This window comes from Trichoderma reesei, assembly GCF_000167675.1.
Source record: "Trichoderma reesei QM6a unplaced genomic scaffold TRIREscaffold_9, whole genome shotgun sequence".
NCBI classification, from domain to species: domain Eukaryota; kingdom Fungi; phylum Ascomycota; class Sordariomycetes; order Hypocreales; family Hypocreaceae; genus Trichoderma; species Trichoderma reesei.
This window is the reverse complement of record NW_006711156.1, coordinates 177,692-202,626: the sequence shown is the minus strand read 5'-3', so window position 1 is coordinate 202,626 and position 24,935 is coordinate 177,692. Positions and strand designations below refer to the sequence as shown.

General features: G+C 56.4%; 7 protein-coding genes across 7 annotated transcripts; 4 read left to right on the top strand and 3 right to left on the bottom strand.

Annotated features, from left to right (window-relative positions):
- The first annotated feature begins 434 nt into the window (after window positions 1–434).
- Window positions 435–2,193, top strand: TRIREDRAFT_121757 (transcription factor IIIA). The gene is made up of 2 exons (XM_006965380.1): window positions 435–533; window positions 602–2,193. Exons 1-2 carry the CDS (start codon window positions 452–454, stop codon window positions 2,035–2,037), a joined length of 1,518 nt encoding a protein of 505 aa, XP_006965442.1. The 5' UTR covers window positions 435–451; the 3' UTR covers window positions 2,038–2,193.
- Window positions 2,194–2,306: 113 nt separating this feature from the next.
- On the bottom strand, window positions 2,307–4,310 carry TRIREDRAFT_47987 (uncharacterized protein; the record flags this gene model as incomplete). Its single annotated transcript, XM_006965196.1, has 3 exons — window positions 2,307–3,968; window positions 4,142–4,170; window positions 4,238–4,310. The coding sequence occupies 3 exons, from the start codon at window positions 4,305–4,307 to the stop codon at window positions 2,595–2,597; spliced, it is 1,473 nt and encodes a 490-aa protein (XP_006965258.1). The 3' UTR covers window positions 2,307–2,594.
- A 2,998-nt stretch (window positions 4,311–7,308) lies between these two features.
- TRIREDRAFT_107263 (uncharacterized protein) lies at window positions 7,309–9,674 on the top strand (the record flags this gene model as incomplete). The annotated part of the gene is made up of 2 exons (XM_006965379.1): window positions 7,309–8,290; window positions 8,350–9,674. The coding sequence occupies 2 exons, from the start codon at window positions 7,309–7,311 to the stop codon at window positions 9,672–9,674; spliced, it is 2,307 nt and encodes a 768-aa protein (XP_006965441.1).
- Window positions 9,675–10,315: 641 nt separating this feature from the next.
- On the top strand, window positions 10,316–13,150 carry TRIREDRAFT_121754 (protein translocation complex component; the record flags this gene model as incomplete). The annotated part of the gene is made up of 4 exons (XM_006965378.1): window positions 10,316–10,345; window positions 10,488–10,799; window positions 10,871–12,470; window positions 12,528–13,150. 4 exons carry the CDS (start codon window positions 10,316–10,318, stop codon window positions 12,686–12,688), a joined length of 2,103 nt encoding a protein of 700 aa, XP_006965440.1. The 3' UTR covers window positions 12,689–13,150.
- Window positions 13,151–13,649: 499 nt separating this feature from the next.
- Window positions 13,650–15,656, bottom strand: TRIREDRAFT_107260 (uncharacterized protein; the record flags this gene model as incomplete). The annotated part of the gene is made up of 3 exons (XM_006965236.1): window positions 13,650–14,797; window positions 14,859–15,193; window positions 15,259–15,656. 3 exons carry the CDS (start codon window positions 15,654–15,656, stop codon window positions 13,650–13,652), a joined length of 1,881 nt encoding a protein of 626 aa, XP_006965298.1.
- A 1,562-nt stretch (window positions 15,657–17,218) lies between these two features.
- TRIREDRAFT_107258 (uncharacterized protein) lies at window positions 17,219–18,209 on the top strand (the record flags this gene model as incomplete). The annotated part of the gene is made up of 2 exons (XM_006965377.1): window positions 17,219–17,936; window positions 18,019–18,209. The coding sequence occupies 2 exons, from the start codon at window positions 17,219–17,221 to the stop codon at window positions 18,207–18,209; spliced, it is 909 nt and encodes a 302-aa protein (XP_006965439.1).
- Window positions 18,210–19,144: 935 nt separating this feature from the next.
- Window positions 19,145–24,204, bottom strand: TRIREDRAFT_61924 (uncharacterized protein; the record flags this gene model as incomplete). The annotated part of the gene is made up of 3 exons (XM_006965235.1): window positions 19,145–19,516; window positions 19,578–23,674; window positions 24,069–24,204. 3 exons carry the CDS (start codon window positions 24,202–24,204, stop codon window positions 19,145–19,147), a joined length of 4,605 nt encoding a protein of 1,534 aa, XP_006965297.1.
- Between the last annotated feature and the right edge of the window lie 731 nt (window positions 24,205–24,935).

Below are 24,935 nucleotides of genomic sequence, written 5' to 3'. Positions count from 1 at the left end.
TCTTTTCTCTCTCTTCTTTCTCGGCGCTTCACTTACCCTCCAACGCTAACATCGTCATCGCCAAAGTCAGACATTGTGAAAGAGATAATCAGATGCAAAAGAATATGCGTTGATACAGAAAGTTTGGTTCCTGGAACAAGTTGCACGCCACTCAACCAACCTTCAGCCTCGCGAAAAAAAAATGTTGTTCCAAAGTCGACGAACCTTCGAGAGTATCCGTAGATTCTCCGGCGATAGTGCCTAGCGCACCCCGTGTGGATCTCTCTCTAGCGCCTTCCCCTGCTTGCTGGGCTGGGGCGCAGGTGCAATTCACTGTCGCTATTGCTATTTTCGTCATTGGCAGGTCCTTATCTTATCTTCCCGTGACCCACCTAAAAGTTTCCCAAAATCTCCCGTCAATATTCCAAGCTCGACGACATGCAACAGCTTCTGCAGCGATTGACGGACCGCCATGAGCAAACGGGTGGCCGCAGAGGAGGCGCCTGGAGCGTCGCCTCGCAAGAGACTGAATAGCGGCAGCATTGGGGCCTCACGTACGACTTGGAGCTCGCTAGCCATCGAACCCCCCTTTGAAACACGGCTAATCGATATATCTCAACAGATCTCGACATGGACGATGGGGATGACGACTACACCCCGAGTTCAAGCCGGGCCTCGAGCGCAGAGGTCGATTCCACCATCACAGCCGCGACGACCCCCCGGACGAAGTTCCCGTCAGACTACAAGACGCTGGCATGCTCATGGCCAGGATGCACCAAGAGCTTCAACCGTCCGGCTCGGTTGAGGGACCACATGAACTCCCACACCAACTCCCGCCCCCATAAGTGCCCCTACGACGGCTGCACAAAGGACTACATCGAAGACAAGCACCTGAAGCAACACATCAAGGCCGTCCACACCAACGACCGGAAATATGTCTGCCAGCGAGAAGGCTGCGGAAAGAGCTTCGTGACCGGCACGAGGCTCAAGCGCCACCAGCTCGTCCACGAGGGAGCCGACCGGTTCCGCTGCCAGGATTGCGGCCAGAGCTTCCGGAAAAAGGAGACACTCAACAAGCACGTGCGCAAGGAGCACCAAGGCTTGCCGGCGCATCAATGCCCGGAGCCCACCTGCTCGTCGGCGTTCGACTCCAAGGGGGCGCTGAACCGGCATCGCGAGAGGGAGCACGGGCCGCTCAAGTATTGGTGCATGGAATGCCCTCCGCAGATGCGCGAGGACGGCACGACGTACAGGGTAGGCTTCACGACGGACACGCAGCTGCAGTCGCACATGCGGCAGGAACACCAGAATTGCATGTTCTGCGACTACAAGTCCAGCTCGCTATGGGAGCTGGAGACGCACATTGAGATTCACCATTCCGGAAAGACGGTCGAGGACCGCAAGACGGTGGCCTGCCCCCACGCGGGCTGCGACAAGAGATTCACCAAAAAATCCAACCTCAACGTCCACATCCGCACGGCGCACGAAGGCTTCCGCTTCATCTGCGGCCAAGTCGAATTCTCCGGCCCCGGGCTCGAGAGCTGGACCAACGACCAAGGCTGCGGCGACAAGTTCAGCACAAAGGTCCGCCTGGAAGACCACATCCGCTTCATACACCTGGGCCAAGAACGCCCAAAGCTCTCCAAGGCGGAGAAACCCCCGACGACGGACCTCATCGACGAGATATCCGGCGTGGCCAACATCAAGAAGCAGAAGCTGCGCTGCCCCCAGTGCGGCGAGGGCTTCATTCGGTATTTCGACCTCAACGCCCACATTGCGTTTGCGCATGAGTCGAACCCCGCCGTTGACGACCACGCCGTCGATTCAGCAGCAGCATCCTACACTGACCCGTCCATCTTTGCTCATGGGCAGGGGAACCCTCTCGAGCAGCACCCTTGGACAGGGGAGTTTGCCCAGGATGACATTTTCTCTGCGCAAATGTCGTTTGGGACGGGGCAGGAGGGGTGGATGGAGGACGATGCGACGCTCTTGATGTTGGCGCGTGGGGAGGCAGGCTTAGATGGGGCATCTATCGATCCCACACTGGGAGGCTTTTAGATTTTGAGCAAATCTGGCGTCTATTCTTTCGAAAGGTTGGGGTGACATGATCTCTGCTACAGTCTCGTGGAAGGGGTAAATATCTGGGTTGATCTGGGTGAAGCTAGACAACAAACCACTACGAGGCAGTCATGGCATATATATATTTACAGCGTCAAAAGGGCGTCACGACATTAATGACAAAGAACAATTCATAAGCCATAAGTACCAAATGTGTAGATTCTATGCGTGTTTCTCCCAAACGCTGGCAAATCAAGAGGGTGGTAAAAGATACAAAATAAGACGCTTCCATCACCGCCTCTAAGTTCCAATGTCCGATACTATGCAAAGTCGAAACCCCTGACGCCCAGGTCCCTCAGAACAAAAAGGATATCCACAAGCGGCCAAATGCGCCCTGACCATAACTCTCTAATGTGCTCGCAGCGAAGAAGGAAATACTTGATGCAATGCAAAGATAAACAGGTTCTCCTCTTGAACGTAAAATGAAAGTTCCTGATTAAACTGCCAGGGCCTCATATCCAACGAAGAATCCAACGTATGGACGGAGTCGGCAGTTTTCAGTGTTCCGCCAACATGGCGTTGCTGAACCCCAGCAAACACATGCCCAAGAAGGCAAAAAACATGCAAAGGTTCTGGTTATGGTTGAAGCTCAGGCTCTCGACAAACAGCTGTAGCCCAACACTGACCATGATGCCCGACGTCAGCGCAAACAGGCACGCATACGCAACCGCGCTCGGCGTCACGTTGGTCCTGTTGGCAAGCTTGAACCACAGAGCCGCGATGCCCGCGCCGCACGGCTGCGACAAGCCACCCAGGACAGCCGACCAGGCCATGGCCCGCCAGCGGGACCCGAGGGCCATGTAAAGGGGCAGGGCCATGGCAAAACCCTCGGAGATGTTGTGGACGAACAGGGCCATGAAGACGTTGAACCCCAGCGTGGGGTTGGCGTGGTTCGTGGCGTAGGTGATGAAGCCTTCCGGAAGCTTGTGGAGGGCGATGGCGATGGACGTCTGCAGCCCGATGGAAAGGAAGGCGTTGGTTGGGACGTGGTGGTGATGTTGGGCTTCGGCGTCGCCCTCATCCATCTGCGAGCACGGAAAGGCGTTCTCGCTACTGCTGGTGTCCTCGCCAGTGAGAGTTGTAGAGTCGCGAGAGGCCACCCGACTCGGGCTGATGGGTAGGTCGTTGGGATCGCCATTGGCGGGATCATGAGTGGCGTGGAACGAGTGGTGGGCTTGGAAGTGTCCCGTAAAGGACCGCACGGAGGAGGGCTGGCGCGCATTACTCGCTGCGCGACTGCTGAGGTGCTTGAAGCACTCTTGGCCGCAAGGGTCAGAGTATCCGTAGCAGGGTCCGGACTCGCTACAATCGCGCTTCGTGTCCTTGACAAAGGACAAGACCCGCCTCGGGACCTCGAATGCGGAAGAGCGCCTGCTGGAAGTCACGGCATCGGCGCCGGTGGTAGCACGACTGCGGGTGGGTGACAGAGGGCTGCCGTTCCGCCGCACCGGCTCGTCTCTTATCGAGTCGCGGGCAGGTAATAAGGGGTTGGGGCGACTACGCTCGGAGCTGAGCAAAGGGGTCGACTCGGTCATGAGGGGTTGGCCCTCACTGCCCTCTGTAATATCTGATATCTTGTTGTCAGGTGGTCGGGAGAGCCGCCGTCTCGCGCGGCTCGGTCGTGAATGCGCTCGGTCGAGAGAGGCATGGTGGGAATGGCCGTCATGAGACACTCTGCCGCCATGGGTATGATCGCAGTCGACGACGTGGGAAGGCATGAATTGGTGGAGAAATCGCGACACAGCTTGGATGCCGAGGAATCCCAAGGCGAAGAAGAGCATCATGACCAGGCCAGCAGCTTGGTCAGACCAACCCTCTTGTTCAAAGTACTCTTTTGACTCGGGGAGCATGCTGTAGAGCGAAGAGAAGAGCTGTAGAAGTTGAGCAGGAGTCAGCCATCTGCTGCACTCAAGTCAGGAGACAATGGGACGTTGATGCTGACCATGACGCCGAAGCTCAAGCTCAGCGAGCATGCAAGAAAGACGTTGCTCTCTTGAATGCGAAAGTTGGACTTTCCCGGAAGCAGGCGCACCAATACATCAACGCAGATGATGGACGCGCCCAAGACGCAGGCTTCACCTCTCACTGTTAGCAGCCTGTCCTCAGCAAGATGGGACGGCTTCGTCGAGGCATCACGTACCAATGCCGCTCACCACGGCCAGGATCCACCCGCGGGTGTCATTGTTGACGGTCATTGCCGCCCACGACATGGCGGCTCTACTCTCTTCCACTCTCTCTCTCTCTCTCTCTCTCTCTCTCCGCGAACAAGATGCAGCTCGGCTACTGCGGCAGCGTCATCCAGCGGTTTGCGTGAAGTGTCCGTCGATCTGGAGATAGAGTCGAAAAATGAGGTGTTGCTGGATGCTGGAGGATAGAACGCCGTCCTCGATATCCAAATCTCGAATCACGATCGACGCTTTCGGGCGTTCATGTACGGTTGATGTGTGACGTGGAAGGCAGAGTCGAAATTGTTTTATGATGCAGAGGAAGAGACTCGGCAGGGCTTATCAAATAGAGGCAGGCTTGACGCTCTAGCAGGTCGCTGACGTAGGAGGGGCGTTCTCTTATAGCCCTTCCAGGTTTCTTTTTACAGCGCCTCAAGTACCTGGCAGGGCAGAACACAACTGAACAGCTACCAGACCCGAAGTCCACCTCAGGTTCTATTTTGAGCTTGGCGGCTGTTGGTCCTCTGCAACACACTTGATGCTCATTCAGCTCTACCTACAAACTGTATTTTGCACTGGATCTCCCTCCATCAGCGAACCAATGAGTGAACACCTGCCCTGGCCAAAGCGCCGTGACTCTTTTGGTGGCTTTGTTCTCTCTCTCGTGGTTTGTGAGCTGAAAGTGTTGTCTGCTGCTGACTGCCAAGTGCCCAGCGGTACCGCATGACAACCTTGGAACTCAAAACCACCACCAGGCTGCAACTCGCAGGATCTGTCAGGCCATCCAGGTTCTCTCCGGGGGGTCGCACAACTGGCGGGATGTGGCAGCACTATCAAGGTTCTCACGACCAGAAAAACCCCCCTCCTGACCTCCTTTTGACTTTTCTTTTTCCCCTTTGACGCACATCGTCTCGCGTGAAACTGCGGCGTTTCGACATGACAAGTGAAAGACGAGGGACGTGCGCTGGCCTGCGAGCCCTTGAAGAATGGCTTCTACAAGGATATCGGCATCGGTACTCTCCAAAGGACGGGTGATTTTACTATCACAAGGGACCCGTGGACATGCAGCCTCGCAACACACATAGGGACATACTAATCCTGCACAGGAAGCAAAGACGCAGCAACCGTGCCCGCACCCCATCAGCATCAACAGCACAAGCAGCACCCAACAAGCTGCGTCTCGAGCTTCTTCGACCCCCCCTTTGTCACCATCGGCATCTGCGGCGATTCAGCAGCGTCGACATCACCCGCAAGCGTTCGTCGTGAACAGCCGTCGAACAAGGTCTGACAAAGCGCCGCCACCCAGCCTGGCGTGCCAATGGGTTTCTTGTGCCCGCGCCTGCAATCGCCCTTGTTCCCTCGTGATACTTGACCTAGCTTTCTACGGGCCGAGCGAGCTACAGTACCTTATTGCCCTTCCCCACTGCGGACACTGTAAACCCGTCGCGGGTTCCTCGTGTGACGAATCACGGCATCATGCTTTGTAAAACGCATGCAGCGACGGTGCGAGCTGCGAGTTGCCGGGCCAATCGGATGCGACAAGGGACTTGATATGGCATTTTCCCTTGGACATCAGATGAACAGATGACTGGAACGATGTGCAAAGCACTGCACCTCGACCTGTTCAGCAAGGCGATTGTGGTGGGCATGGACAGGCCAGCTCGCGATCACCATTGTTCTGCTTTGGTTGGGTTTTTTGAAGACTGCAGGGACCATAACCCTAGCACGAAGCTGCCCTACCTAATTATGGCAAGACATCAGAAACACATCTTGCTCTTACCTCGAATCTCATGGCGATCATAGCTCTCATATGCTAGGGCGAGCATTTGCGGGTTGTTACGCTGGGGCAGCACTCGTCTACATTACCAGAAGATGCCGACTAAACTGCTATCGTTTGACATTCAGCACTTTGTCCACAGGGTCTTTACCAATGCTTGACATCTAAGCATCTTGGCGACTTGCGCACAGATGAAGATCCCCATGGTACTACTGGCCACCTGAGGTAGGTAGGCACATATAGGTATAGTCATATATGTATGCCCAGATTATTGAGAAGGAGGATTCATCAAAAGGCCAAAGACTAGAGTAGCTTCTTTGTACCTACTGTACTAATACGATCAGTTTCAAATGACTTCGAATACGATCTACCTGATATCTTGAGCCGGGTATCCCGAGCTTATACCACCTCATTAAGCACCCACGCCATCCAGAAAGCCTTGCCTCAGTAGCTTTGAAAACGCCAAACTCCAAGAATCCTGATTTAGCGTTACTCATTTCTCGGTAGTGCTTGCATCACCTGAATGACCGGCGTGCAGGAGGTGGCCAGGGACCAAATGGGTTCGGCTGCATCAAGGTGGTGATTGCAAGAGCCCCTGATGCGCTTCTACCACGGCCAAGGTACTATTTATGGGTCAGCAGATGAAGGCTGGATGAGGCTGTGGTCGTCCAAGATGAAGCTGAAAGCACTGACTTTGCATGTGAGTATCGGATCGCCATAAGGTAATCAATCTCGTGTCAACCGAACATTACACCATGGGAGAGTGTTTCTCGCCCCATCTTCACCTACCTTACACACGTAAGATACTCATCTCGTGATATTTATTCACAGGCATCTCGTCCTGCTCGTTCTGGCAAGTTCCACGTTCTCGAGGTGGGGCGCCGCCATGCATCTCCAGGGCTGCTTAATTGCTTCCCCCGCTAAGATTTAGGGAGGCCTTCAGGGCCCAGTCCCCCACTCACCCGCCCCAACAAAACCGCAGTAGCCCGGCTTGGGAGCAAATCAGCCACCAAAGACGTCATGCGTTCGACCGGCTCCCAGAGGCGCAAAAGGGTCAACTTGAACTTTTCGTTTGCGGCGTCGTGACAACGAATCTCGCATACACGCCATTACTGCTCTTGACCTCTGCGTTGCAATCTTACCACCGCTGACCGAAATCACATGGAGCCCGCGTCTCGCCATATATGAGTTGCGCTGACTACATATCCTCTCCCGCGCCTTTTTGGACGTGATTGAGCGCTTCAACAGTGACAACTCACTTGCGTCACCATGTCGGACGACAAGGCAACGAAGCCCTATCCCCAGCTCGCTCCCTACGATGCCTCGTATGGCTTCTCGCGCGATTTGTTTGATCCATCAGCCTTGCCGAACATCGACTGCGAATATCTCGACTCCGAAGACCTGAATGCGTTTGAGACGGCGTTACAAGCGCCTGATCCCTTGCAGAGCCCCATCGATGACACGTCCAGCCTGAAGTCGCCCCGGAGCGTCAGCTCTGTCAACTTGACCAAGAGAGACTCGCAGGCTGGCAGCGTCCTGGAAGAAGATGTCGCCGCCGTCGCAGCAGCGGCCGGTGCTGCCGGAGGAGACCTGCCTGTGCCTCCAACGCCGAGCATGGGGACGTTTGTCACAGCGCAAAACGACTGGGCGCCCGTAAACCCGGGCAAATACCGCAGCAAGCGAGGGGCCAAGAAGAAGAAGAAAGGCAGAGGCGCGGTGGAGGGCCTGCTGGGAACTCGAACAAAGGACGAGACCCGAGAAGGATATCTATACCTACTCTCAAAGTGGCCTCTGCTCTTCTTCGTCTTCTCGTGGCTCATCGGACTGAGCATTGCATACCTATCTACGAGATGGTACATCTGGTTCTACGAGCATTTCTTCACTTGGCGAGGTCGACGCGAAATCCTGCGCAAGAACATGCGGAGAACCTCCAGCTATAACGGCTGGGTCGCGGCCGCGAAAGAACTGGACGACTACTTGGGCCGAAAGAGTTGGAGGGAAGTTGACGACTTTGCTTACTACGATTCCAAGACTGTGAAGCGGGTGTGGACGCAGATCCGAAAGACACGCCTCAAGGCAGAGTCGCTTGAACTGGAGGGCGACCGACAGGAGCTGAAGAAGGCCGTCGACGACTTGAGGGCGCTGATGGAGGCCTGCGTCAAGAATAACTTTGTTGGCGTGGAAAACCCAAAGCTGTATAGCCAAACATACTATGGGACCAAGAACCTGGTGCAGAATTTTGTCGACGACGGTAAGCTGCCTTTCTGATTTTGACAGACAATGAACATGGTCATTAACGGCCTGGCTTAGTTGAGAAAAGTCTCCGATTCCTGCTCAAGACGGAACACCTCGAAGCCGACGAGAAGCGCATACTGTTCAAGCACATACACGCCAATTACGGACGAACCGCCCTCTGCCTGTCCGGGGGCGCTACGTTTGCCTATTATCATATTGGCGTTGTCAAGGCGATGCTCGACGCCGACCTGCTGCCCGACGTTATCACTGGAACGAGTGGAGGCGCACTCATAGCCGGTCTCGTGGCTACCCATACGAACGATGAGCTGAAACAGCTTCTGATACCCGCACTCGCTCATCGAATCACTGCCTGCGGCGAATCAATGACGACGTGGTTCCCCAGATGGTGGAAGACGGGCGCCCGCTTCGACTCGGTTGACTGGGCCAAACGGTGCTCATGGTTCACGAGGGGCTCAATGACATTTAGGGAGGCGTATGAGCGGACCGGCCGTATCCTCAACGTCAGCTGTGTCCCGGCGGACCCTCATTCTCCGACCATTCTGTGCAACTACCTGACGAGCCCCGACTGCGTCATTTGGTCGGCTGTGCTTGCGTCGGCGGCCGTCCCCGGAATCCTGAACCCAGTCGTGCTCATGATGAAGATGCGCGATGGCACTCTGGCGCCGTACTCCTTTGGGCACAAGTGGAAGGACGGCAGCTTGAGAACGGACATTCCCATCAAGGCGCTGAACACGCACTTCAACGTCAACTTCACCGTCGTCAGCCAAGTGAACCCGCACATCAACCTCTTCTTCTTCTCCTCAAGAGGGACCGTTGGCCACCCCGTCACGCACCGCAAAGGGCGAGGCTGGCGTGGCGGCTACCTCATGTCGGCCATTGAGCACTATCTCAAACTCGACATGAACAAGTGGCTCAAGTTTATCCGGCACGCAGAGCTGCTGCCTCGCCCTCTGGGGCAGGACTGGAGCCAGCTCTGGCTGCAGGACTTTGGCGGCACCATCACCATCTGGCCCAAGTCCATTCCTTCCGACTACTGGCACATCTTGACAGATCCTGACGCGGATCGACTGGCGCGAATGATACACGAGGGCCAGCAGAGCACATTCCCGAAGCTCAAATTCTTATCGAACCGCCTCAAGATAGAGAGACTGATAGAGCAGGGAAGGCGAGAGACCAGGCCATGGGCGAGAAGAGGGAGCATGCAGAGGATCTACAGCGACGACGACTTGAGGAGCATCCTGCTGGAGGAGATGGCTGTGACGTCTTCAGCGGCCTCGGCGACGGAGGAGGACTCGGAGCTGGATGGCGAGACTATGACTACTGAGATTGGAGCTACACCGTCGCAAGATGGTGACGAGAAGGATGAGGCTCGCATGTGAAAGGGCCAGAGAGAGGCGGACTGAGTGAACTGAGGCATGATAGACATCATCAGTATAAGCTGTGCAGTACATTTAGCGAGTAGCGTTCCAGAAAGCGTTGCCAGTGATAAGGACACATGTTGGCTTGGTGCGGGAAGTGAGAAGATAGGTATGGTCTGTACATGTAATAATACAACGTACCCTGTTGCTTGGTTGCATCCATCCATGTGATTCTACGAGATGCCTATTTGGACTGATCACCGCTGCCGGAGAAACTGGCGTCACTAATTCCAGCAGTAAACCCACTAACGCACAGGTCAGCGTTAGCGCCCCAGGGCGGCAGCAGCGTGCCTGTGCCGTCAGCGTGGCCGCTATTCTGGCGGGCTTATTGCCGCTGGCCTGGTGGCGCTTCCACCTTCCACCCTCCAACGTTCCTTTTGAACACGGTGGCGGAACCGAATTTGTGGGGGAGCCGGATTATCCAGTTGGCCCGAGCCTCGCCCGCCGCTCGCGCGCCTTCGCCATTGCTTAACAGAGGACAGCAGGACAACTTTTCGAAAAGAAGGGCAGCTTCAAGCAATCGCTCGCCGGGTATTTCTTTTCTTGTTCATCCTGCGACTCCACGCTTTCTCGGGCAGGCTGAGCTCGACGCGGCCGCCAAGATGAGCTCAGACTACTCGTACGACGAACAGGTATGTTGGACATGTTCGCTGTTCCCTTCCTTTTCCCGGTGCGGCATGGCGTGGCGTGGGTGGGCTTGAGCATCTCGAGCATCATGGCTGGCCATGGGGCTGATGTTTGGTGGTTAACCTGTTTCTTTTCTCTCTACTACAGGGCCAGTTTTTCCCCTTCTTCATCCTGACCGTCACCGGCCTGGTCACCCTTCCCTTGACATACAGCCTCTTCCGGAAGAGCACCGACAACGATGCGCTTGCGCCGCGCATCTCGTCGGATTACACCATCAAGCATGGCGACGTTGTAGCGTCGCTGCGGGCGGCGCAGAAGAGGAAGCAGCGCAAGATCAAGCGGGCCATCTTCGTCGTCCTGGGGTGGGCTCTCATGGCGGGCATGGTGTATCTGATCGTGACGACACAAAAGATCATTCCTAAGATTTGGAATCCATATGATATCTTGGGAATTTCAGAGGTAAGCACGATGAGGAACAGGCAGGGACGGGTGGCGCGGAGACCGAGAGCTAACATTCGAACCAAACGCAGTCGGCTACCGAAAAACAAATCAAGTCTCACTACAAGAGGCTGTCCGTCAAATTCCACCCCGACAAGGTCCGACCCGATCCCTCCAAGAACGAGACGCTGGAGATGCTCAACGACCGATACGTTGAGCTCACCAAAGCATACCAAGCCCTCACGGACGAAGAAGTACGAAACAACTATATCCAATACGGTCACCCCGATGGCAAGCAGAGCTTCAGCATCGGCATTGCGCTGCCTCAGTTCATCATCGCAGAGGGCAACGGCAAATACCTGATTCTGCTCTACACTGGGCTCATGGGCATTCTGCTGCCTTATCTGGTCGGCTCATGGTGGTACGGAACCAAGCGGATGTCGAAGGAGGGCGTCTTGATGGAAAGCGCCAACCGCCTGTTCAGACACTACAACGAGGAAATCGACGAAGGTGGCATCATTACCGCCCTCAGCACCGGCAAGGAATTCGAAAACATTCTCAAGGGAGACCAGGCCGAATCCGGGCTGTCCAAGGTCGAGTCTCGCATCACGGCCCCCGGGGAAACCGCACCATTTGCCTGTGGCTTCTCTGTCAAGGACAAGGAGAAGCTTGAGGATCTGGACAGCGGCGTGCGGCGCAAGGTGCTTGCCTTGCTGTGGGCGTACCTCGGCCGTGTCGAGCTCGACGACCCTGCGCTGACCAAGGCCAAGTACGAGGTCGGCGCGATTGCCCGGACACTGAACCAGTCCTTCGCCGCGATTGCGTTGGCATTTGGCAGCATTGGCCCCATCGCAGGGTCCTTCAAGGCGAACCAGCATCTCATCCAGGCTCTCTCCCCCAAGTCTTCCCCTCTGCTCCAGCTCCCGTACATCACCGACAAGGTTGCCGCGGCTATTGAAGGCGACTCGAAGATTCACCTGACCGTGCAGCAATTCATGGACCTTCCCGACGCCGAACGAAGACGACTTGCTGTTGGCAAGGATCTCCTCACCGAAGAGCAGTACAACGAGGCCATCAAGGTCGGCAAGCAGCTCCCTTACTTCCGCGTTGCCAAGGCATTCTTCAAGGTGACCGGCGAAAAGGTCATCATTCCTTCATCTCTGGTTACCCTGGTCATCAAGGGCCGCTTCATCCCCCCCGGCACCGAGTCGATCCCGCCTATTGACGAGCTGTCCCTGGAGGACATTGACCCCGCCGAAGACGATCTGGATGCGCTAATGGGACGCAAGAAGAAGACGATCAAGGGCCCTGATGGAAAGCCTGTCTCGGTTGAAGAGAACTCTGTTTTGCCACCCCTGACCTTTGCCCCTCACTACGCTCGCGAACACTCTCCCAAGTGGTACGCGTTCCTCAGCGATTCCAAGCAAGACAAGATGGCGGTGCCCCCCTTCACATTTGACAAGTTTGACCAGCCCATCTTTGATGAGGAGGGCAAGCCCACGTTCAACATGCAGACTCTCAAGGCCCAGTTCGCCGCTCCCCCGCAACCCGGCCACTACACCTTCTGCATGCACGTCATCTGCGATTCCTACGTCGGTTTTGATACCAAGATGGAGGTTACCCTCGTCGTCGAAGATGCCAGTAAGGCGGCCCAGATGGATGCCGAGGATGATATCAGCGAGCCCGAAGAAGGTAAGACAGCCGTTCACTGCCTCAAGAATTCAATTCAACGCTAACATGTGATTGCAGACTCCATTGCTGGACAGATGCGAGCGCTAAAGACTGGACAACCTGTTGGCCAGAGCACCAAGCCCAAGCGGAAACAGGAGAGCTCCGATGAAGAGTCGGGCACAGACGAGGAAGAGGATGACACGAGCGACACCAACACTGACACGGAAGACGAGAGCTGAAAGCCCTCCCTGGCGCTGATGGAAAATACGTCAAGGAGCATGTTTTATTAGACTGGAAAGGGAAAACCAACACGAACCACAAAGCCAAGTATTCTTGGCGACGTTTTGAGAAAAGAAAGAAAGAGAAGAGAAAAAAAACAGGAGAAAATTTGGCTTAAGCAACCTGCGTACTTGCATAGTGAAGCGCAAGCTGATTTGCGTTCTGCGCGATACTGGGGAAGCCACAGGCAACACGAGGGAACTGATTGGCTCGGGAGGCCTTGCCGGCATGGAGTTTTGTCTTTTATGATTTTTTTTTTGTTTGTTTGTTTTTTCCAGCGGCTTATGGGACCTGGGTCGTGTTGGGTTGTTGAGTCTTATATTTTGTATTACCTAGTTTATCCCCCCTTTTTTCTGTTGTGGTTTCGTAACGTAGATTCATGATGGTGGTATTGGAACTACACATTGCTATTGATGGGGGGGAAATTGAATTGACGATGAATTCATTAATCACGAGGTTCCTCTTGTGCAATTGCTCGAGAGTGAAATATTGAAGTATCAAGATGATGGAGTGTTGTCGTTGAAGGGGTTGCTTCAGAGTGTGAAGGTAGGTCAGGTAGGTAATGGCTCGAGTGTGAAGTTGATTGTTTGTTTGTATGTGTGTTTGTTTGTGTGTATGTGTGTGTGTGTGTGTGGTGTGTGAACACTGTCTGTACTACATCTATGTACTACGTATGCATTCTCGCATCATTATCAGGACAAAAAAGACTTGAGAAAAAAAGAAAGAAAGAAAGCTATATCAACAGTTTTCCATGATTCCACCTCGTTTCATTCATCGGTTACATATAATCATCAAAAACACACCGTCTTCGCCAAACGAGACATGAGCTCAACAAGAAGTCAAAAGTAAGGGCCAAGAAAGAAAAGCAAAAAAAAAGAAGAGATGAGGAGAAGGGCAAGAGTTGAATAAGCAACCAAGCTCTCAACATACCCGCACGCCGCAGACTTCGACGCCTTTGCCCTCAATGACAGCCCGTCTGCCAAAGTACACGGCCGCGAGCTCCTGCACAAAGAGGGCGTCGCTGGCGCTCCAGACGTCGAGGCCCATCTCTTCAATGGACCGACTGTCTATCGTGATGGTGGGGAGGTCGGATTCGTCGCTGCCGTTGGGAATCAGCCCTTGGTTTTCGTCGTCGTTGTTGCCGTCGTCTTCGCCGTCGGTGGTGTTGTCGTCGTCGTCGTGGTATGGTTCGTCCGCGGCGTCGACAATGTCAATCATGACGGAGAGCATCTGCGTGGTGAGGCGGTGGAAGTATGTGATGATGGCGAGCTCAATGTTGGCTTCGCCGTCGACGCCCGCGCGACGGCCGGCGAGCGAGGCGATGGAGTTGCTGAGGGGCTCTCCTAGGGGAGGCGATGACGGGCCTGGTGGAAACGACATGGAGGCGACGCGAGGGCTGGTGGGCGACAACAGGTCGGCGAGGAGGGCGGCATCGCGTGTCGATTCTTCCTGTTCTTCGGAGCGGATCTGCTCGCCCGCGCTGGCCCACCACATGAAGCCGTTGTAGGCAAAGGCAGCCCAGGTGACGGGCTCGACCAGGTTGTCGGCGCCGCCGTACGGTTCGTCTTTGACGACTCGCGCGGAATGGCTGGTCGATAGCCTGACTTGTGATGTCTCGGATGCGGGAGACGGAGGGCCTTGGCCTGGAGTGGTGGGCGCGAGTGCGGCAAGGCGTGCGAGACCCGTCCGCAGGGCATTGAAGCGGCGGAGATCACGCTGCGTGGCCTTGACGACTTTCCTGCCAGCGTACTCGACGACTGGCCAGGCCTTTTCCTTTGCGTTTTCTGAGTGGTCTGGCGGCATCGTGATGAGCATGTCCCAGAGGGCGTCCTTGGTTGCGAGGATGCTGTCAGTGGTACAGGCAATCCAGCCAGAGCCCGACTCGTCGGCATCGTCTACGGCACTCGCGTCGCTGCGGTCTCGCTTGGAGGCCTTGAGGTCGTCCATGAGAAAGGATATGTCATGCACGCCAATGTTGAAGAGGGGTCGGAGACGCTGAGGAGGAGAGGGTTGGGGCAGCGCGTCTGCAATGGAGTGGGGGATGTTGGATAAGATGGAGATGTCGTATACTTGAGGCAGTCCGTCAGCTTCCCGTCATGGGTGTTTCTTCTGCATCCCAGGGCGACATACCAAAGTTGCAGATCTCATGTACCGGCGCGTGACAAGAGATCAATATGCGCTGTCGAAGCAAGGCGGCCCGCTGGATGGGGAAGATCAGGGGGCCGAACCTGTCCAGCAGCTCGGCCAAGCTCCAGGCGGGATGGTAGGGCGATAGTTTGTGCTCGGGCTGGAACAGAGAGACGCCGTCGGTGAGGGACGAGTTTCTGCCGTGCGTCTTGCGGAACTGGTCTGGGACAGGTGAGATGGGCGTGTTGACGGTCGAAAAGGTCTCTCCTTCTTTTGCCTTGTTGGCGTCCCAGTACTTTTCTAAGATTTCGGTCTGGTTGCGATCCTTGGCGAGGGTCCTTGTACAAGCGACTTGTCAATACAGCCTTGGGCAACACACAGATTCGCATACAGGTCTACTTACGCCGCCATCTGCTTTAGATTTTCGGCATGTCTCCATGCGCGGCCCAGCCGTCCATAGCTGAGAGGGACGAGGATGCCCACGGCAATCATGCGCGCATGGCGGGCCTCCTCCTCTTCACACGGCTCGTTGACGAATGCGCTCAGACCAGCATGCGTGCCATCGTGGACAAAGTAGATGAGGTCGTCAGACACTGTATGCAGGCCCGACGGCAGCGACTTGTACTCGACAACGCCCTCGAGCTCGAGCCCCGGAGCAGCCCGCTTCCAGACAATCGTATAGCCGGCCTTGACATCGAAGTCGATGAGAAACAGGGCGGCAATGGGCGGAAGATCAACGAGGGCGCCAGGAGGAGGAGGGACGGAGAGGGACGAGGGATGGGCTCGGCGAGCTGGAGCCATGGCGATTGCTGAATATGGCTGTCGGATGGATCAACAGCTCAGAGCATGATATGGATTGGACGGAGTCGAGGGACGGAGTCGAGGGACGGAGTCGAGGGACGGAGCTCATGCGAGAGGCTGGGAATGGCAGACGAGAGGCCGCGGCGGATGGAGCAGAGCTGCGTCGGCAGGCAATCAGTACCTCCCTGGCTCATGCAATGCGGTCGAATGGAGCTGTCTGTATGTACATATGAAGTACAGTATCCGTATTGGACGCAAGGTGGTGTTGGAGGCAAAAAGTGGACTGATGGAGAGAGACGCAGCAGCAGATGGTCTTGATGCCTAAAGTGGTTTTGATGGTTCAGCCCAGGTGTGCCGCAGCGGTTTCGACAGGCCGCGCACGATTCGGTCGAGCTGCCGGTGCCGAGAGAGGGACAATTGCAGTTCAGAAGCCGGGCGTCGCCATTGTTGCGGGTTGGGCAGACAGATGGGAATGAGGACTGACAGGGATGCAGCTTGACTGAGCCGAGGGTGGATCAGAGCAGACATATGGAGTCTATTCTCGACCGGGTTGCTCCAGGTTAGGCGATCACGTGATGGAGTTGGTGTGAGAAGATGGCGCTGCTTCGCTATACTAACTCGTAGCCAACTAGGTAGTAGAATGGCATAAATGGATGATCTAGCTAGCTTATGAACAATCAGTGATAATAGGTAGATGATGTCTGGACGAACAAAGAGCACACCATCCGAAACTACCTACTATCTCGAGGATTGCAAGTACAAGTAAGGTATCATCAGACAACTGCAACAAGCTGCAAGAAACGTGGTTCATCCCCCCCCCCCCCCCCAAAAAAAAAAATCCAACAGCCTCTCTTCCCCCACGTCGTCCAATCGTCTCCCCTTTCCCCAACCAATCACTCCTTGTAAACCGGTCCCTCCCCCAACGTCATTGGCTCAAAATCCCACCCATCCATCCCACCACCCTCCTCGGTTCACGAGTACCTGCCGCCGCCGCCCAGCGACGCCTCACTCTGCAGGTAGCGGATACCTCTTTCAATTCAAGAAACAACCCGCTTGAAGCCAAAAGCTACCGTTTTCTTTTTCTCCAATCAAAGATAAAAAAACGAAGAAGAGGAAGATAATGCTCCTGGCCGATTCTTCACATTTTGTCTCTTTTTAGTTCCCGTGCCGTCACCACTTTGGCTTGCGCTTGTGATTCCCTCGGCTGTCCTCCGTCCGCCTGGGTCACGCCTCTTCTTTCGCCGGCCTTCTCCACGCTTCTTCCTTTCTTTTAGTATTCTTCTCCCTCTTCTTCTTCTTTGGCAAGACAACACAAGCTCGGCCTCAACAACAACACCATAGCATGGAATAGTAGCAGGACCAAACCAAGCCCTCGACCCTCTTCCTCCTCGTCATCAGTTCACCATCCATCCTCTCGACTCTTGTCTCCAGCTCTCGACCAAGTCTTCGTCGCAGCCGCTCTCCCCCCGAACCGGTCGTTCTCTCCCCACCTCTCTCTTCCTCTGCCTACCTAAGCAGCAGCAGCAGCAGCAGCAGCAGCAGCATCACAGCAACCAACAACCATGGTGCTCTTCCTCGGCGCCATCGCCAAGTTCCTCGCCGGCTACGTCGTCCTCACAGCAGCCTCCTACATGCTGTCCCTCGCCGTCCCCAAGGCGGCCTTTGTGGCCCGCTCTCTCGCCTCGTACATGACGCTCGTCGCCTGCGCCCTCTACGGCGTGTTCGCCTCCCTCGTCCTCACCCTGCTCGGCAAGCAGCAGATCGCCCAGTGGGCCGTCGCCCGCGCGTTCCACTACTCCATGCGCCTCACCACGGGCGTCGAGTTCGACGTCGACGACCCCAACGACTACCTCGGCTCGACCCGCCCGGCCGTCTTCATCGGCAACCACCAGACGGAGCTCGACGTCCTCATGCTCGGCGCCATCTTCCCCAAGTACTGCAGCGTCACCGCAAAGGCCCAGCTCAAGCGCATGCCCTTCCTCGGCTGGTTCATGACCCTCAGCGGCACCATCTTCATCGATCGCAAGAACAGCAAGGACGCCCGCTCCGCCATGGACGGCGCCGCCGCGGAGATCAAGACGAAGCGCCAGAGCGTCTACATCTTCCCCGAGGGCACCCGCAGCTACGCCAAGGAGCCCACGCTGCTGCCCTTTAAAAAGGGCGCCTTTCATCTCGCCGTCCAGTCGGGCGTCCCCATTGTGCCCGTCGTCGTGGCCAACTACAGCCATATCCTGTACATTCGGGGCATGGTCTTTAACGCGGGCAAGATTCCCGTCAAGGGTATGTTCCTTCTCCTCAGTCTCTCCCTTCTTTTCATCTCTCGACAATAATAATCACATTTGGCTAACACCGCATCTTTCAGTTCTGCCCCCCATCGAAACCAAAAACCTCACCTCCGCCGACGTCGACGAACTCACCCAGTCCACCCGCGAGCTCATGCTCAAGGAACTCATCAGCCTCACGGAAAAGGCCCGCGGGCAACCCATTGCCGTTCCTGCGTCTCTGAACGGCGCCGCGACGGGGAGGAGCACTGCCGTTGATGCTAGTAAATAGACTGATGAGAGGGGAGGGGAGGGGGGGACGACGCGCTCGGAAGCACGGTCATTAGATCATGAAAGCGTTAATGAAATCTTGATAGAACATGAAGGGTTGATGCAATGAACGATAGATGGGAAAACAAGGTGTATTTGATGACCAAGACGATAAGACGGGGTAAGGAGATGGATCGCGATGGGATGGGATCTTTGTTATTTCTTTTTTTTTTCTCTCCACCTTAGAATAGATATGGCAAGGCTGCTGGACGGAGACTCTACATAGCGACCCCAGGAAACAGCCTAGCTAAAGGACAAAGACGTTGAGAGTAGAGCAAGGTGAAGGAGGAGGAGGAGGAGGAGGAACGACAAAAAGACGGCGCTGGTCTGACATACGAGGTCAATTCCGAGTCGATTCCTACCTACGAGAAACGCGCCAAAACGACACCTGTAGCACCTATACTTTGCATATATTCCTTTGGTAACCTTCGTACTTTCTGCATTACTACCTATTTCCCAATCCTTCTTTCATCAGCACATAGAAACTCGTCCGAGGCCCTCATCCGAGTACAGTCCAAAAACTTTCAACCGTCCGTCTACCTACTGAACCTCCTCAATCAAAAGACAAGAGGAAAAAAATTTGGGAGAAATGAAAGGAAATATTGTATGTGTCTAAAAATAAAAGAAAAAAACGCTGGTACATGCGCTTTATCCCGTACGCCTCTCCTTTTGAAACAACGAAGCTGCTAGACTCCGGATGCTGCCGACTTCTTTTTCGTCTTTTGCCCAGCCCCGCCCCCCTTTTATTCTACCTCAACCACATTATCCATGACCAGGAAAAAAAACATGGCTCTCGAGTCCTTCCTACATTGAACAGCCCAAGCCTCATATACACAGCCAACAGTACCACATTAACCAGTCCTTTATACACTCATCAATGGGAGACACGCAAAGTATTTACTCCTTCAAAGCCAAGATGGCCTGGGTAAGAGGCACAACCCTCAGACTGCGCCCTCTCCGCAGCCCGGGCTCCGTCGAGGTATTCTGCAGGAGCGTCGGGCACCGCTCGTCCGTCCACTTGCGGAACACGCGCTTCAGATCCCGGGGCACGCCCTCGAGGACGACCGTCGAGATGGGGATAAAGGGACGGTCCTCCATGCTGGCCGCCAGGACAGCGTATTCCTGGGCGAAGTCGAGGGCGGTGCGGAAGGAGGCGTACTGCGACTGGGCCTGCGAGCCGACAATGATGTACATCTCGAAGAAGGCGTCGAGGATGTAGATGTTGAACGTTGACATGTCGGCCTGGTTGAACGGGCTAATCTCATAGATCTAAACAAACTTTGTCAGTCATAGTGCAGGTAACACAACGGCCACGGAGGCGGCTGCTCACCTGTTGCCTAGACTCTACATCGGCGCAAAAGAGTCTGCTGTTGTACTTGCCATAGCTAGGCTTCAGTCTCCAGTGATCCGCCGAGTGAGGCTTCGACTCGCCGCCCAGCATCGCCCAGAAGGACGCAGGCTCGCTGCCCTCGTCGTATTCAATAAGCTGCCCAGTCGCCGTCAAGTCCATACCGATAAGGCGTGCGCAGCCGAGCTCATCCACGTCGCTGCCCTTGCCCTTCCACAGATAGCAGTTGCCCGAATGGGTAATCAGATAGGCAAAGCCGGAGCAGAGGCTGGCCGTTGTAAAGTCCACCTCGTCAAAGGCCACCTGGCCCTGATACCGTCGGCCGCACAGCATGGACGGCGCATGCGAGTCGAATTTGGTGCTCGAGCCCCTCCGGACAATCACCACGCCGCCAAGTGCCTGCAGGAACTCGGGCGTTTCCTTGCCCTGCCTGATCTTAATCAGCTTGCCGCCCAGCTGCTTTGCCTCTTGCTGGGCCACAGCCTCGGCGACGTCCTCCTCGTCATCTGGGACCTCGTCGCCGATCCAAAAGTAGACCTCGCGCACCTTCCACCCCGCGTCGTTGGTGAAGTTGTGCCCGGCAACGTACATCTCTTCCTCAAACAGGATCCGCTCGCGGTAAGCGGGCACAATCATCTGCTTGCCGTCTCCATCGATCTGGAACATGTGGAACGACAGCGTCTTGCCCTTGGCGCCAGACTTGGGGTAGTTGGTCAAGATGTCCGCGGGATCGATATTACACTGCACCTTCTCGTATGGGGGCCCAAAGAAGTCGTGGAGTATGGCTGATACATCGCTGCCGTGGCCTGTCTGAGGGCGCGTAGGCGAGGCCATAGGTGGCTCAGCCTGTGCCCGGGGTAGCGAAGGGGGCAAGGCGGCTACAGGCGGCAACGATGCCGGTGGTGTATCAATTTCTTTAGGTGGCCCATTAAAGGCGGACGGCTTAGGTCCAGGCACTGGGGCTTTCACGGCAGCCGATACAGGCTCAGGAGCAGCATTCACTGTCGAGGCCTTTGTCTCTACGGCAGACGACCGCACATCGACATTCTTCGGCTGAGACCATGGACCAGTCTTTTGCTGCGTCAGCTTCGCCGGACCCGTCTTCTGCTGGGTCAGCTTTGCTGGCTCCTTGACAGGCTCGGAAGCACCAGCCTTGACCGGCGACCATGTGCCAGTCTTCTGGGGTGAGAGCTTGCCCGGCGTCTTGGGAGGCTCAGCCGCCGCTGTCGTGTTGCTCCCTTGCTCAAAGATCTTGGATACGCGCTTCAAATCAAGCTTCTTTGGCGCCTCTGGCTCCGGCTTCTGCGGTGACTGTGATTGGAATATCTTGTTGATCGGCATCTCAGGCGCCGTTGGCCGTCTGCGAAGAGTCAAGGGAGGTACATGCTGCTCTGCAGGTCGAGTATCCAGTTCAGTCTTCCTCGCCTCGACAGGCTTTAGCTTAAAAGGCACGTCGGGCTTAGAACCCTGAAGGGGTGGAAAAGCAGACTTCTTCTCTTCCATGGGCGCAGAGAAACTCTGCTTTCTGAAAGGGGCGGCTTGCCGGCTCGCTGTAGACGACTCTGCCGGCGCATTTGCGGGACTGGCGGTAGAGTTGCCCACGTTGGACGGGGCCTTTCTCCTCGGGCCACGCGCTCGACTCTTAGTCATGTGGGTTAGCTGAGGGCCTGGCTGTGTAGGCTGGACGTCTCCATCGCCTCGTCCAGACTCTTCAGCTCGGTTTCCACTGCCAGAAGATGCTGGCGGTGGTCCTCGCGCCAGCATCCCGGCAAGGGCAGGGTTGAATCGGTCGGCCAGACCGCCGAGTTTTCCTGGAGCGCTCTTCTTCTTCAGCAAGTTGGGCAAGGAGCTCTGTAATGTTTCGGTCCGGGAGGGCGTATCGGGTTCCGCATTCTCTAGGCTGGTCTTCTCAGTCAAGTTCGCGGGAGTCAAGGATGGGCTGGACTGTCTGGCCAAGTTCACTTGACTTGACTTTCTCTGTGGAGGATCTGGTCTTGACGACTCGGGCTTCTTCGACTGACCGGATGGAGTGCGACTCTCTGGAGGTGCATCTTGCGGGAGCACCGCCGCCGACTTGCCCAGCTCAGCCCTCATGGCGAGTCCTTCGGGGAGGGGAGCCTTGGGCTTGTCGATGCGCGTCGAGGTGGCGACTCCTAATCCCTCGGCTTGCGACTTCCTGAAATCGTCTCTCTTCTTTTGAATGGCGTCCTTGAACTCGTCCCTAATCACCGACTTCTGTGGCCCGTCAGTCGCGTTGAGAGCCGCCTTGCCGCGGAGGATGTTGTCCTTTAGCTCATCCGGAGCTTTGAAGTTCTGGGTCTTGGTCCTGCGAAGAGTGCCAAAGACGCTCTTGAATTCTGGCTCCTGGGTCTTGGGGGTGGGTGCTTCAGCAGCGCGCGGCTTGAGGTTTGCGCGGAAATCTAGGTCCTTCTTTGGCGGAGCATCGGGCTTGACCTTGGCGGCCAGCGGGTTGATAGTAGAGCTCAGGGATTCGGCTCGCCTCTCTCTCACTTGATCGAGGGCGCCCCTTGACTTGGACCTCGGCCTTTCCGGTCCAGGAGACATGGGGCTCGCTGTTGAAAAGTTCTGAACCGACGAGCGAGTAGTGACCGACTGTATTCCAGGGGGTGAGTAGATGCCGCCGAGCCCAGTAGTGTTGAGGTTCAGTCTCGAGCCCATGGGCGTGGACCTCATAAGCCCATCAATACTAACTTGGTGCTTGTGAGAGGGGCCCGCGGGTTTACTAGGCTCTGCAGTGGGATTTCCCGGACGCCCAGCCTTGTTCTTGCTGAGCTCGACCATCCAGGCAGGCTGTTGCGACGATGCCGGCTTCGGGGGAACCTTGGGCGAGTCTGGTTTGTTCAGGGCGCTCTCGAGCCAGCTTGATTTGGTCGGACTCCAGCGGCGGGGTTCCATTGTCTTGGATGGAGACATGGGAAGAGCTGCATCATCAAGCTCCTGCCTCTCTTGCCTTTGGAGCTGAGGAGGACTCGTGGACGTGGGTGTCTTGGGACGTTTTTCTCGAGGACTCGTCTCGGATGCCTTGCCGTCCTTTTCGCCGTGTCGGGACGTTGGCCGAGAAGAGGGCCGCGACGCAGGCCTGCTCGTCCCCGGCGTTGTTGTCATTGCTGGCGGGTCCCGGATGAACATGCTTTGCGGTCTTGATGGCACGCCCCTGTCAATCGAGCCACGATGCGCCGCCATGTTCTCAGGGCGAGTCAGTCCGGGCGGGCTGACAACGGACCAACGCTTCACGCTGTCGCTCCTCTTCATCATTGCGCTCTGGACAAACCCACCCATCCCCTTCGTCGGCGAGGTTGTGCGCAGAGGAGAGGTCCGACCGGTCGCCGTGGGGGCAATCGAGTCCGCCTCACGCTTCTCCGAGGTGGGATTGTCGAAGCTGGGGGGGTTCAGCGTAAATGGGGTTGCCAGCTTGCCAACGGCGCTCTCGCCAGACCTCGAAGTAGGGCGCTCTGCGGAACTACTATCGGCCATGCCCGGCAGCTGGGCGCTGAGAGACGACATGTCGAGCCGATCGTCGTCCTCGACCTGGTTCCGTCGGTAAGCTGAGGAGTCTGCGCCTCGGTCGGCGGTCTGACGAAACCACGAGGCATCCTTGGACCCGAGGCTCCTGGCGATCTGATCCTTGGAGAGAGGCTGTGTAGGGGATGGAGGCTCCTCCTGGCCCTCGACACCCGACCTGTGCGTAGCGCTCTGAGCTGCGTTCTGAGCGGCGACGACGCTCAGTGGGCGGCTGTTTGACCGGTTCGTCCGGCGCTGCCATGCGAGAGGCGAAGCTCTGGAGGTAGCTGCGGCATCGTCGCCCCGCTTTGCGTCGAGATCCTCAGGGGCCTCGTTTTCCTTCATCGTCGAGGTGGAGTATGACATGGCATCGGCTTGTGCATCCGTGTCCAGGGGCTTCTCTGAGTCGGTCGGTCGGTCACGCAGCTTGTCCAAGGACTCGGCGACGTTTGAGTCGAGTCTCAGCGCGTCGGAGAGGTTGACAGTTCGCCGGTTCAGACGCGGGGACGGCGTGTTGGCAGGCGATGATTTCTGCGGTGAGATGGATCGGGCGCGTTCTTTTGCAATAAGGCGGGTCAGCGTCGTTTCAGCAGTGAAGCAGCCCAAGGCTTTTATCTAGGAGAATGCTCGCTGCGCAGGGCCGGCCCTTGTAGCAGCACAGATGGGCACATGTATAGGGGGGGTTAATTGGACGAGGGCCGTAGGAAAGCAAAAAGTGAGAAAGTAAATAAACGATGAGTGAGAGGCTTTGCCAAACGAACACCATGGCAACAAGCCAACCCTGAGAGCTTCACACCACACCACACACACCACGCCACGCCAAGCGGGTAGCTACCTGGCAACAAGGTGCTACACCCGTCTGACGCCTCTCCTCTCACCTCTCTCTCCTCTCGGCGGACTCGTGACAGGCGCGCGCAACAGCAAGATAACCAAGGAACCAAGGCGACTCACCCTCTCTCCTAGCCTGGCGCTCTCGCTTGGCGGCGAGAAACTCCTCGCGCTCCCGAGCTCGCATCTCATCGTCCTCAATCTGCTGCCCGCGCAGGCGCTCGACCTGCTCGAGGAACTGGGATACTTCGTCCGACATGGTTGGGCGTTTGTGGTCGACTTGTCTACCGGTGCGTGTGGACGGCTGCTGGCAAGGGCATGGCACGGCGTAGCAAAAAGGAGGGCTCGAGGGTCGAGAATCGAGGATTCCGGAGGGACCTGGTGAATGTTTATGTCGCTTTCAGGCGGTGGGAGGGGGGTTTCCGCCTGTGTTGTGTTGCTTCAGGTTCCGTCGCCTCGCTATTATGTCCAGGACTAAAGAAACTGGAGTTCATGGGATGGATCAGGATCCAGCTCTAGTGGCCTCTGGGAGCAATGCAAGCAAAGGTCGTGACGATGGGCGGCATCATTCGGGGGGGGCTCCCAGCTGCTAAGAGGCACCAGCACCTGCTAATCCACTGGCCGCCCTATTCGCTCTAGCGCATCGCTGTGGGCGGCGGCCCGCCAATTCGGGGCTGTTCAGGGCGGTCTTTGGGGGGACCGTCATGCCCAGGTGCTGATCCACCGCTGAGGCGCCCCCTGTAAACCCGCCCGGCCCAGGGGATGCCCGGCGTGGGAGCGCAGCAGCGACTGGAACCAGACACCCGACCTTGAGTGACGCCTGCAAGGGGGCCGGCATTTCTCTCATTGAACAACCATCAGCAGCACCTCCGAGTCCATCCACGGCCAATACGGTGAGCGCAGGGCAAGCATCTCCTTTCTTTGGCGAAATCGCACACTCGCACACGCCAGACGCCAGACGCTCCATCCCGGCGTCTCCTGAATAGCGGG